Raw genomic sequence first — 13644 nt, forward strand, 5'->3', positions numbered from 1 at the left:
CTCCATTAATAAATTGCCTTGACCATAGAACCATTAGCTGAAAGCAATACAACTCACGGCATATCTTGGGTATCTTGATTGGGTCCAGTCAACATAAAATTTGTCTCTTCATTGACAATGTGATTCTACAGTATTTGTCACCAACACCAAGGTCTATTTGTTGGAAATCCATGCAGTCCTCCAGAATTTTCTGAAGCCTCTTACTATAAACTGAACACCTCCAAATCTGAAGCCTTGGCTATTAACCAGAAATCTCCCATTTCCCTTTGATCTATTTATCTCTACACCTGGCAAGATTCTTCTATAAGTTATCTTGATATCCAGATACCCTCAGACTTACAGAACGTCTTCGATTTTGATTATTATATTCTTCTGAAAATTCATTATTCCATCCCTGTCCACTCCTAAACTAATTTTACTATGTGTATTCCTTTGTGTGGAAGGGGAAATGCCCTATATTTTCTAGAGTTCGAATGTTCAGATCTAAAGTTGAAGGTGACCTTGCGGCCTCTAAAGTTATGGAGCGTACACACGGTCAGATTTGTCAGACTTGTCAGATTTGTCAGATGAACGATTGAACGATTAAACGATTTGAACGATTTGACCAAAGTTTTGAACGATCTGAACGATTGAACGATTTTTGACTGCATTAAAATGAATGGAATCGTCCAAGTCTGACTGCAAACCCATCAGATGTCAGATATCGTTATCTGACAAACGGGAACGCGCATCGTTGATCGTCCATTGTTCAGGCATGTCAGATATGAACGATTTTCCTTCAGATATGAACGACTGAACGATTTTTAAATCGTTATCATTCATATCTGAAGGAAAAATCTGATCGTGTGTATGCACCATAAGAGTTTTATGAAATTGCTAGCTTGTTAGCCCAACATTCTGACTGTTTTAATTACACCTCTTCTAAACCCTTGGTGGATATTAAGAAATGCTGGTCTCATCCCCTTACTCTGGTTGGACCCTCAACATAGGCTGAAATCTAACATTACTTTGTCTTCCTGAGACAGTGTGGTAAAAGTCTCAGGGGATATTGTACTACCATTTGTTTGGCTTGCATTGAGAGTAGTGTAAGTCAATTCCGGACCTATACCTGTCCAACTGGCTAGATTTAGGTATAGTTACCTTTCAAGACTTACTTGAGAACATTGGTCTCAAATCATTTGCCCAATTACAGTCTCAGTTTGGAGGGCCAGCACAGGACTTTCAAAAGTATCTGTGTATGAGACATTAGTTTAATTTACTCAATGTAGGTTCCCTGGTCCTTCTCCCACATCCCCTCCTTTGTAGTTTCTTTCAGAACATATATCGATCCAGATGCATCAACCATTCAAAAATGTTTGATAAATTCTGCATCAGTTTTACCTTACCCCAGATTGGCTCCATAAGATTTGGTCTGACATTTCTCAATTTTATTGGATGAATTGTGGTGAGGTTGGCAATTTATTCCATACTTTTGGTCCTGTCCTGTGATTCACAATTTGTGGAAGGAAATCTTAGATATGCTTTCCCTCGTTACAGGGATGACTCCTTTACTGATGGAGATTGCTCTCCATCATTATCTTCCCTAACTTCAATCAGACTGTAAATATGTAATTGGTCATATTGTTATTGCCACAAGGTCAGCTATTGCCCAATTTTGGAAGACCCCTGCACCTCCCATCCCTTTCAAAGATTGTTACTCATATCCAAAGGAGCTATAATATGTAGACCCTTTGTTTCAAATATTCATCTTCAGCCTCCTCATCCCTAGTAAAATGGGAAAGTCTGCAGTTAAAGCACATCTTGTTTGTTTCATTTCAAAGCCATTGTGGTAGTGAATAGAGGCCAAGATATGAAAATTCTGTCAATGTCCCAATATTTATGCACCTGACTGTATCTGTCCATCGGCAAGTGTGTACGGGCGATCAGCCGAGCGGGTACTACTTACCCGGATCCGGCACAGCTCCCTATCCACAGCAGCCCAGCACACACTGCTGTGTGCTGGGCTGCACTGGGAGCATGTCCGAGGCTGCTAAAGCAGCAGCCCGAGCAGTCTTCTATGCCAAAGGGGGGGAGCGATCACACTGATTGCGCCCCCCATTGGCTGTGTGTCAGGCTGAGGAGCACACAGCGCCCCCCTCCCCAGCGCCGCAATGTTTTTTTCAAAGGGGGCGTGGCCACGCCTTCCGCAATTAGGTCACGCCCCTACCCGCTGCAGCATGCAGATGATGGTCGTCAGGGCCGCAACTAGGGGGGGGCTAGAGGTGCACGTGCACCGGGTGCCAGATTGCAGGGGGTGAAAAAAGCTGACTCGAGGTGGCTTGGGGGCTGCAGATTCAGAAAATGGCCATCCAAAAATGGCCGCCGCCAAAGAGGAGACAAATGCTAGAGGTCCTTGCTGGCACTCTAGTGTCTGTCTCCTTGGCGGCGGCCATTTTGGGATGGCCGTTTTCAGCAGATTCCATGCAGACTAGCCGTCCACATGGACTCTGCTGAAAGCGGCCATCCAAAAAAGGCAACCGCCTAGGAGGAGACAGATGCTAGAGGTCCTACTGGACCTCTAGTGTCGGTTAGGCCAGCGCAATGCACACAACGTTCCCGGCACCGGGAACACTGGCGCTGCAGGGAGAAGATGCTGAAAGCTGCATCTTCTCCCGTGAAATCCCCTGGCAATGAGCATGAAACCCCCTTGGCAATGAGCATGAAACTCCCCTGGCAATGAGTATAAACCCTCTGGCAACAAGCATGTAACCCCTGGCAACGAGCATGAAACCCCCTGACAACGAGCATGAAACCCCCTGACAACGAGCATGAAACCCCCTGACAACGAGCATGAAACCCCAAGGCAACGAGCATGAAACCCCAAGGCAACGAGCATGAAGCCCCTGACAACGAGCAGGTAATTTTAAAGTAATTAGAAGCGTTACTGTGGGGTATAAAATGGTGTCGGGCAAATATGTAAGTGGCACTTTGGTAATGGGCATTACAGTGTGTGGCATAATGGGTAATGGGCTTTTATGGTGTGTGGAATAATGTAGTCACTACATCAGGGACGTCTGAGTAGTGCACTGCTTTATGGAGGAGCAAGGACAAAATCCAGGTACGGGAAGGGAGGGGGCGCAAAATTGCTGCCTTGCACTGGGTAAGAGATATCCTAGTTTCGGCCCTGTGGTCGTTCAGTGTGTATGAATGACTATCATCTGCAGATATATCTGTCAGGTGTGTACCCACCTTTAGTCACATGCGATGCGACTATGATGCACCGGGAGACTGTGCTGATTATTTTGATTTGCGACACTTATATATATGTGTAGCTATACAATCTATTAGTAACTGCAAAGCAGCACTACTTCCAATTTAGAAAAAAAACAAACAAGCTTAAAACACAAAGGGCAAGTGGAAGGGGGGAGATATTCAATTAAGTCACTAAACCAAACTTATGTGAAACAAATATTAATAAAATGTTTTTTTTTAAACTGTATATTTAAAGCATTTGATTCTCTCAATGCATGAAATTACATTCTAAATCAGGGGTGGCCAAACCGTGGCTCTTGAGGCTAAAGAAGCCTCTGATCGCCTCAGAGGTCAGCATTCCCAGTGATTAGATCACCCGCGATGTGAGGAGCCTGCGCGCCTGCTGGATCCAGTTAGATACTGTCAGCAGCAGCGATAACGGGAATGGGAACTCTGACGGCGTGGAGCCAGCGATGCCCAGCATGGTCAGGTAGCACTGCATAAGGGTCACTACTTTATAGGGCACTGCATAAATGGACTTGCGCAATATAAGAGAAAGCTAATAATGAACCAGGAATCAGATGTCTATACATTAATACACATTATTAATAGCAATTAATTATAAAACAGTTAAGATTCATTATTAGTTTAATACCTTGTCTGTGGTTATGGGATCGCGCCAAGCTGGAACTGGAGCTGGATGTAGAACTGGCTGGACTCGGCTGTCCTGACTGTAAAACAATAAAACAAATACATTAAAACCGATACCGCTCAAAACAAAAAAAAAAAAATGTGATTGACATATTGCATTTTCCCTAGATCATCACAGAAACTCTTTTCTATCGAAACAGAACTTCAAAATTTTAATTTCTCAAGCTTGGCAGGCTGGACTCTTAGGGGTATTTTTACTAAAGGTCGATTTCAAATGATTTAAAATCGAAGAAAAACGATCAACATCGAGGTTGTGTTCCTGGGGCTAAATCACACATTTGCTAATAAAAAAATTAATAAATTGTCTAAGTGTTAGTAAATGTGTATTTTAGCCCCAAAAAACACAACATCGATGTTAATGGTTTTTTATTGATTTTTAAATCAATCAAAATCAACCTTTAGTAAATATACCCCTTAGCTGGTTAAGAAATACACATTATACGATATATCGTTCCGATGCAGATCGAAAATATATAATCAAACACCTCGTAGTCTCTTTACGCCCGATATGTCGTTCACGACAGTCGTTCATCGCATCGTTCTATCTGCTGTTCTGCATGTCAGATGGGATGATGCAATGAAATATGCAGTGCTGTTACCTGAAGCATGTAACGACACATTGCGTCATTGTACAACGCATCGTGCTGTGTGTATGGCGCAATGCATCGTCACTGGGTTGCATGATTGCATGGTGTGCACCCAGCTTAAGGTTTGCTATTATTTTAGACGAGATCAACTAGCATCAGTAAGAAAGACATATACAAATGGCTAAAGAGAATAACAACAAGGCAAGCGGAGAGTAAAATAGGGAACAGTGCAAGTTATTTCACATGGGGTCTTTTTGATGGTGAGCTGGTTTCCTGGCGGTGAGAGCATGAAGCCCAGCAGAAATACATATGGAAATGACTGATCTATTGAGAAAATGAAATGCATCTTGGCAAAACTGACATTGCCATTGTTTTGCTGAACAGAGGTAAAATACAAAGAACAAATTTTGAAAAATGAAAATACTTCCACTACTTTAATATTAGATGGCCCTAATAAAATATACATATTTTATTTTTACAATAAATACATTTTACAAAGTAAATGATTTTACAAAGTAGGAAGACTAAGAAACATAAAACACCAATATCGAAACAACCATACAAAACCATACCTGGTAGTCCCATCTACAAAAAACTTAATTTAACTTGCCAACAATATTTGTCCAAAATACATAGGACAGACCATCAGATTGATTTATTCAAAGATATTGAGAAAGAACTCCCATTAGAGGATTCAGACACAACTGATTCAAACATCTCATTTTCTATTTATGAAATTGGAGACGAACAAGATTATGAGGACCTAGCTAGGTTATCCCTAGAAACAGGATGGATCAATAGTAGTCTACTAAATGACAAACAAGTTACACTGACAGGGACACAAATACAAACCACCTTACAGAGTGAACATCTAGAAGCACCCAACACGCCCTCCAGAGAGGAAGCAACTTCACTTATACCTACACTAAAAGAAGTATCAGTGACAGAATGTGCCAGTCCCCTTTTTTTAGATCAGGGTATAATGGCCAACATGTCAGCAAAACCATCACCAACACTGGGGAAAAGAAAGTTAGAAGTACCAGAAGGGGATGTAGAGGAGGTGAAAAAAGCAAGGAAAACATGCAAAAAGAGACAATAGAATTAGGGAAAGGCATATTTAATCTGAGCAACACCACTCTATCAATAGAACAAATGAAACTATTAGACAAAGGATTAAAATTTGCCCCAGTTAACAAGCTGGATAAATTCCAAACCTATTTAGACCTACACAGTTTCAAAAGGAAACTGTTACTAAAGAAATTCTTTTCTTCCACACTACCACCACAAATTAAAAACTCGACACAAATGGGAACATTTAAACACACTTCCCTTAAACCTTCCTCTAATTTTTACCCCAGTCACATGCAAGGAGCACAAATTGAAACATTCATCAGGATGGTAGAAAGGGACATTGAGAAATCAGAAGGACCAAGAAGCAAACATAAGGCATTAAATCTGACACGAAAGGAAACATTGGCCATACAGGAATTGCAGAATAACCATCACATCATTATAAAACCCGCAGATAAGGGGGGGGAGTAGTAGTATTGTCCAAACAGGATTATCTCAAAGAGGCCCAAAGAATACTCAATGATGAGACAATGTATCAGAAATTAAAGACAGATCCAACCACAAAATTTCAGGATCTACTCAATATACAACTCCAGAAAGGCTTACAGGTGGGGGTTTTGACAGATAAGGAATTCAGATATATACAGACGCAACATCCCATTATACCGGTATTCTATTACCTGCCCAAATTGCACAAAAATGCAGAATCACCCCCAGGAAGACCAATCATTTCCGGTAAAGGAAGCCTAACCTCCAAACTATCAGAATACCTGGACCTGGTACTACAACCGTATGTACAAAAACAACGGGCATATTTGAGAGACACGACATCTACACTTAATTACCTGAAAGACATCACATGGGACAAAGACCTATGGCTAGTAACGGCAGACATAACATCTCTCTATTCAGTAATAGATCACCAACAAGGCACTGCAAGTATTAATTATCACCTAGAACAGGATCCTGACATGCTAGAGACACAACGACACTTTACAATAGAATGCATCCAATTTATCTTGGAACATAACTACGTCTGGTTCGAGAACCAGTTTTACCTTCAACAAACAGGTACCGCTATGGTCACGAGATTCGCCCCAAGTTATGCCAACCTTTACATGAGTTGGTGGGAGGACCAACATATCTGGAATAATCCGGATCTTGGGGCGAATCTCGTGCTCTGGAAAAGATATATAGACGATATATTAATGGTCTGGAGAGGGAATGAGTCACAACTTAAAGATTTTATAGGACGACTGAATACCAATAATAACAACTTAATATTCACAGCCACTTACAGTAAAACCAATTTAGAATTTTTAGACCTCGAGATCTATATTGAAAATGGTAATATACAAACTAGAACTTTCAAAAAGAAAGTAGATGTCAACAGCTTTATTTTATCCAGCAGCTGGCACCATCCTCATTGGTTAAGCGCAGTACCAAAGAGTCAGTACATCAGGCTGAGGAGAAATTGTTCAAAAAAGGAGGATTTTATTAGACAAGGGAATGAACTGACAACCCAATTTATTGAAGAAAAAAAAATTATGACATTGAAACCCTAGGGAAAGCATTCAAAGAGGTAGAAAATGTAGAGAGAGATACACTTCTACAATACAAAGAAAAAGATAATACCCAATTAGAAAATAGAGTTCTTTTTATTACAAATTTCTCTAAACAATACAAAGATATACAAAAGGTTATAAAGAAACATTGGCCTATACTACTAGAAGATGAGACACTGGCGGATCATCTGCCCCCCTTCCCGAAGATTATTTATAGGAAAGCACCAGACCTCAGATCCAAGCTGGTACATAATCACATAGCCCCCAACACTACACGACAAATGACAATAAATAATACCAAACCGACAAACGGATTCTTTTATTGTGGGAATTGCCCAGGATGTATGAACATCAGTAACATCAGACTACTTATTCAGATGTCATGAACTCTATCACTACAGCATCTCCTTGAAAAAGGCCCTAGAGGCTGAAACGCGTTGGAGTACACTACACGCTAAAGATTCCAAAGTTATCTGCTTTTTTGCCTACACCAAGGACGTAAGACCAAGGTGCACTTCATAGATGATCCGGAACCTTTCTTCAACAGCTATTGTTTCCAAGAGACATCAACGTACAACACCGTCGTAGTCACGTGACCAACCCAGGAAGACAGCGCCGCAGAAGTGTGGAAGCCGGAGCCGGCAGGGCTAGGAGCGGTGCCCTTCAGGGTAGAGAGGTGAGTCCCAGGTCGGCAAAGGGAGACACACGGCACATTACTCTCACGAGCGGTGTGACCGTGGTGTCCTGGCCCCCGACCTCAGCGCACGCTGTGGCGTTGTATGTCGGAGGTGGCGTGACATATCGGGCACCCTCCGACATTGATGCCAAGTAGCTACACGCACTGTAGAGAACTAACCTCTCCCCATCAAGGCCACAACGTACTCCCTGACCCCAGGAACATCATCCCGCGGGCACTGTAGTTCATCAACCATCACCATTTTTTCTTTATTAGCGGGACGCCGCAGATCTGTTTTGATTATGCAGTGACATTGGACAGGAACTATTTAACCATTAGATTTCCGATTTACCACTCATCCTACATGATTGAAAGATAGAGACCATCTTATATTTGTGCACCAGTTTTAACTATCCTTGGTTTAGTGAATAAATATTTTTGTGATACTTTGATACACACGCGTACTGGTTACCATTCTGTTACATTGTACATTCCTACCTAATGGGATTTTCATACTAATGAGATATCATTATCTTATCTTTTTCATTGACTATAACTTGGTACATGGTACTCAATTTACACCATCAGAATCTATTTATTTCAATTTAATGATAATTAGTCATTCATTTGACAATTAGCCATTCATATATTATTGGACGGAACGAGAAGGTTGAGCGCTACAACATACTTTTTATTCATGTTTAATATATATAGGTGGGGATACCTATAAGTTGTTAGCAGCTTACCTCCTTTAAAGAGCTCAGTGCGCAGGATCATTTTGTTTCTCTAATTGCATGGTGTGCACCCAGCTTAAGGTTTGCTATTATTTTAGACGAGATCAACTAGCATCAGTAAGAAAGACATATACAAATGGCTAAAGAGAATAACAACAAGGCAAGCGGAGAGTAAAATAGGGAACAGTGCAAGTTATTTCACATGGGTCTTTTTGATGGTGAGCTGGTTTCCTGGCGGTGAGAGCATGAAGCCCAGCAGAAATACATATGGAAATGACTGATCTATTGAGAAAATGAAATGCATCTTGGCAAAACTGACATTGCCATTGTTTTGCTGAACAGAGGTAAAATACAAAGAACAAATTTTGAAAAATGAAAATACTTCCACTACTTTAATATTAGATGGCCCTAATAAAATATACATATTTTATTTTTACAATAAATACATTTTACAAAGTTTGGCATAGGTAATAAATTCAAATCAGACTTTATAACAGAGGTTAGAAATTCCTGCAGCATCAGAATTAATAGAAAACCAGGAGTCTTTATGGAATAGTGTGCTGGGGTTTGGGGGATTTGGCTCTAGAGGATTCGAAATTGTAGTCAGAGAAACTGGCAAATCATTATCCAGTAGGGACCATACCATCACACCATCCGACCTCATACAGCACAGACAAAGATGCATTATCCCAGTGCAGCCTAGAAAGCCACAAAATGCGGTGGAATCTAGTACTTTATAATAGTATGCAAATCAGAGCAAGGCCACCCTGTACATTCAGATGCACCAGTGCAGCTTTGTTTTGTTTTATTTGAAAGATATTGATGACTTTCTGATTCTAATTTGTCACAGGACAGCTGCATAGTGATGTCATAACAAAGCTCACCAATATGAAACCCTCAAATAGCTGGTAAGCAAACCGCAAATAGCTGCTATCCAAACCATCAGAAAGAAAGGACTGTACATAATGTGGAGATGTGTGCAAAACGCGCATTGAACAGAGAATGAGTATTCATTAATCCCATTGATGAACGCGCTCTCTGTACACACAACACTTGCTGTAAACGTGCAGTGTTCTATGGATGCAAGATGCCGCATCTCATCTCCCTATAATGTCACTTTCACCTGTGTTGACCTGTGCTGTCCTGAGAACCACACTAAGATAGTGACGCCACTGCAATTTGCATCAGGAGTGTACTATACCGCAAGTGATCACTGGATAATGATACAAGTAATGTGTATGGTAAAAGAAAAAGCATTCATATGTTCTGCCAGTTACTTCTAGAAAAGATTCAGCACAGTTGAAAATTTTCCGGAGTCTTTTGGATAAATACCAACTATTGTCAGGCAGGCGAGCCTTAGCCTTCTGCTACTTGGCCTCAGCCGGTCTCAGTAATATTTTCATTAGGATTATCGTGTCAGTAAATCCAGCAGAAATCAGGGGCTACAAGACACATGGAAGCAGTGAAAAGCTCGGGAGCTCAGCTGAATCTTTCTGCACATATACTACATAAGTCAAACAGTTGCTATACCCTGTAAATCAATCCATTGTTACAGTTCATAATGAGCAGGCGGATTTACAGCCTTCCAGTGTCTTTCATCACAATTAGAAAAATGCCTACTTTGTAACTGAATCGCTCTTTTTCTAGGGGCATAAGGAACAGTAATATTGCCCCACCCCATAAACCCCAATGCTGTCTGCTGCAATGGTGACTCACAGCAATCCTTTCTAACCTCTTATTAAGAAAACATTGAAAAAGCACAGAGCCATGAGCAGTGCTGAACGAAGATCCAAGTTATCTGGGGTGTGATGCCCTGATACAGCTGTAACTCAGGTAGATCAGGGTGAGGTACTGCATAAATGACACCAGAGGAGGCATGTAATGCCACTGCCCCAAAACCCAACTTATTTAAATAAACTGGACATACTTTTTGAAGAAATCATAAAAAAAAAATGACTACAAGAGTAAATAAGAGTGTCATCTTACATGTGCTAGTTCACCAAGGAAGGAGAGAGGAGCACAGAAGTCAAACTCTGTACAGAGCCTTGCAGGACTCCACAGGTAGGAGTGAGAGGAGGACTTGGGAAAGTACAGCTGGAGAAGTACAAAGTGAACCAAGAAAGAAGAGTGCCATAGAGGGCAAGGGAGTAAAGGGTGTACAGCAAAAGAGGATGGTCAACAGTATTAAAACTGGCAGAGAGGTTCAGTAGAATGATGATTAAGAAGTGACCCTGCTTAAGCTGGGTACAAACTAGATGATATGTCGTCCGATCCAGCGGATCATAGCGACATATCTGGTACATTGGCTAGTGTGTACCAATGGTTTGCGCTCTCCAGCGGGGTCTTTCGTAGGGCCGACGGGGATGTCACCAACAATGCCATGCTGCCTTCTCTCCTGTCAGACCCTGGTAAGCGTGTATGTACTTGCCGCATGCTTGGTCCAGTTGCCCGGTAAGTCGGGCTGGGTACACATCATCTGACATGTACCCAACTTAAGAGACTCAACAGATAGAAGATTGTTGATGAGCGCAGTCTCTATGGAGGGGAGGGAAATCAGACTGGAAAGGGTAAAGGAAGAAGGCATCAGTTTGTGAGACAGGCACAGACAAGCTGTTTGAGTAGTATGGTGGTAAACTGAAGGAGAACGAGGCACTTCCAAGAAAAAAAAAATAAAAAATTATATATTATATATATATATAGATAGATAGCGTGCAGCATGGCATCATTAGTGCCATTGAACCGTGGGAGCGTGCATATCATGGGTATACACTAGACAATGTACCCGATTTGGTGCTCCGAACTACGGGATCGGATGACATATTGTCTAGTATGTACCCATCTTAAGATGTCAGTGGAGAGGGATAGGCTTAAGAGGTAGGCTAGCTGCAAGCAGGAGCGAGGAAGCAGAGAAGAGGAAATGGGATGGGGCCCAGGAAGCAGATAAAAGGTAACTGTGGGGCTTAAAGCAGATAAAAGGTAGCTGTGGGTGGGGGTAAAATAAACTGTATTGGGCAGAGGGGGTAGAGGTGAGTAAAGCGAGTGTGTCCTGGCATGACGAGATTTCTTGACACATGCTGTCAATTTTAGCAGTGACCTGGGTGACCATGCGGTGGCCTCTATGGAAAATGGAAGAAAAGGAGTAGGGAGTACATCGGGCAAAGGAGAGAATTGAAGACAGCAAAGAGGCAATAGGTGTTGGAAGATTGATTTACACCCAGAGACTGCAAGTGGCAAACTTGTAATACAAAAGAATTTTTTTTTTCTGTTTCTCAAAAGAGTTTGAAGTGAAGTCAGCATTAGAGTAAGATTCACACCAGCAGCGGGCCTTGAAAGAGGAGGAGAGTGGGGTTCAGGTGTAAAGACTTGAGAGGTGCAGTGGCGATAAACCAGGTAGACCACACTGCTGCCCTGCTGCCATCCTCCGAGTCTGGAGGTGTGGGATAGAGAGCTGCAGGAGAAGTGCTGTCACACGAGGAGAACCAGGCTTCAGAGGCCAAAAAGATTAAGGGAGTTGGAGATAAAGGGCCTGATTCTGAGTCGGAGGCAAGTGGAAATGTGGACTGTTCTCGCATATTTCAGTATACTGTGCATGTGCCAAAAAAAATATTGGCAACTGTGTTTCCGTCAAATCAAGCTTAAGCACATTTATGGAAGTCACTAGTACGTATGGATTGATATGTTCTTCGACGGACCACACTTACCATGAAAATGTGCATCTCTGAGCGGTAATTGGGAGGCAACCATGCGATTGCGGATAACTGATCTGTATGCACAGGCAGATTCTTGCATTACCACAATGAACGAGGGCTGACTGAAAAGTAATGAGACTGCCTCTGTTTTTCTGTCCTATAGGTAGACATGGCAACGCTATGCTGGTTATTGTGATGCTCATACATTGATGTGTCTGAACTTGCGTTTGGACTGCTGTAGTCCTGTTTGGTCACAGCGAGTGGAAGATCTTCGTACATTTCATCATAGTGGATGAGGAAGACGTGTCTGTGAGATTACATCAGAGACGTGTGATTGAATTTTGTATTAAACTTGGAAAAAGCGGAAATGAAACTCATGAAATGTTGCTGCAAGCATACGGTGGAGAAACAATTAGCCGTGCTGCAGTATTTCAATGGTGGAAGCACTTCAAAGAGGGTAATATGCGAGTGACTGACAGTGTGTCAGAGCCGGAACTAGACTTTTTGGTGCCCTGTGCCAGAAAGAGCATTGGCGGCCCCCTCCCCTATATTTCAAATAGGGACGTAAGACGCGCATCCAAAAAAGGGCCAAAGCCTCATGAAGAAGAGCCAGGGAAGAGATAGGGGTGGTCAGGAGATGCTGGGGATAAAAGAAGAGGAAGCTACTGTATAAGTGAGAAAATTGACAGGCCCAAACAGCGCCCCCTGCCCTGCGGTGCCCTGTGCCATGGCACAGGTCGCACTACCTTAGTTACGGCCCTGTAGTGTGTTTTGGGAGACCATCCACCGCGGTTACAGATGTCAACATTGTAAAAGCTGCAGAGATGTTGCAAAATTACAGAAGGTCAGCTTTATGTAAACTTTCGGCTTCACTTGGCATCTCATTCGAATGGTTCAGCATATTGTGACAAAGGAACTGAAAATGTATCTCGTTTTGTGCCAGGTGGGTACCTAGAAATCTCACAGAAGAGCAGATGTGCTGACGAGTTGAATTGTGCAAGAACACCATTCGAATGTTGTAGAGGATACCCGATTTATTGACATCGATTGTGACATGTGACGAATTGTGGATTTGTCATTATGATCTGGAATCCAAACAGTCCAGTGTATGGAAACACGCAAATTCGCCTCCACCAAAAAAATTCTGTGCGATTCCTTCAGCGTGTAAAGTCATGCTTCTGCTGTTCTTTGAAGCACACGGTATGATCCTGCAGCACTTGGTTCCCTGTGGACAGACAATTCATGGTGATTACTATGCAAACGTCCTGAAAACCTATTTGCATGGAGCCATGAGGAAGAAAAGACCACATTTCCTGAGAAAACAGTGGTTTTTCCTACAAGACAATGGGTCTCATTCAGACCCACTCGCAAGCGGGTCGA

The 13644-nt window shown here is 42.2% G+C and overlaps 1 protein-coding gene across 2 annotated transcripts in view; it reads right to left on the reverse strand.

The window, feature by feature from the left end:
- Positions 1 to 13644, reverse strand: part of MLLT3 (MLLT3 super elongation complex subunit) — a 259465-nt gene that overhangs the window by 41670 nt on the left and 204151 nt on the right. For both annotated transcript variants that reach the window (XM_088472584.1, XM_088472583.1), the window contains exon 7: positions 3887 to 3962. In XM_088472584.1, the coding sequence (XP_088328710.1) occupies positions 3887 to 3962 (76 nt within the window). The remainder of the gene's footprint in view (positions 1 to 3886; positions 3963 to 13644) is intronic.

This window comes from Taudactylus pleione, unplaced genomic scaffold (genome assembly GCF_031769625.1).
Source record: "Taudactylus pleione unplaced genomic scaffold, aTauple2 ptg000127l, whole genome shotgun sequence".
NCBI classification, from domain to species: Eukaryota; Metazoa; Chordata; class Amphibia; order Anura; family Myobatrachidae; genus Taudactylus; species Taudactylus pleione.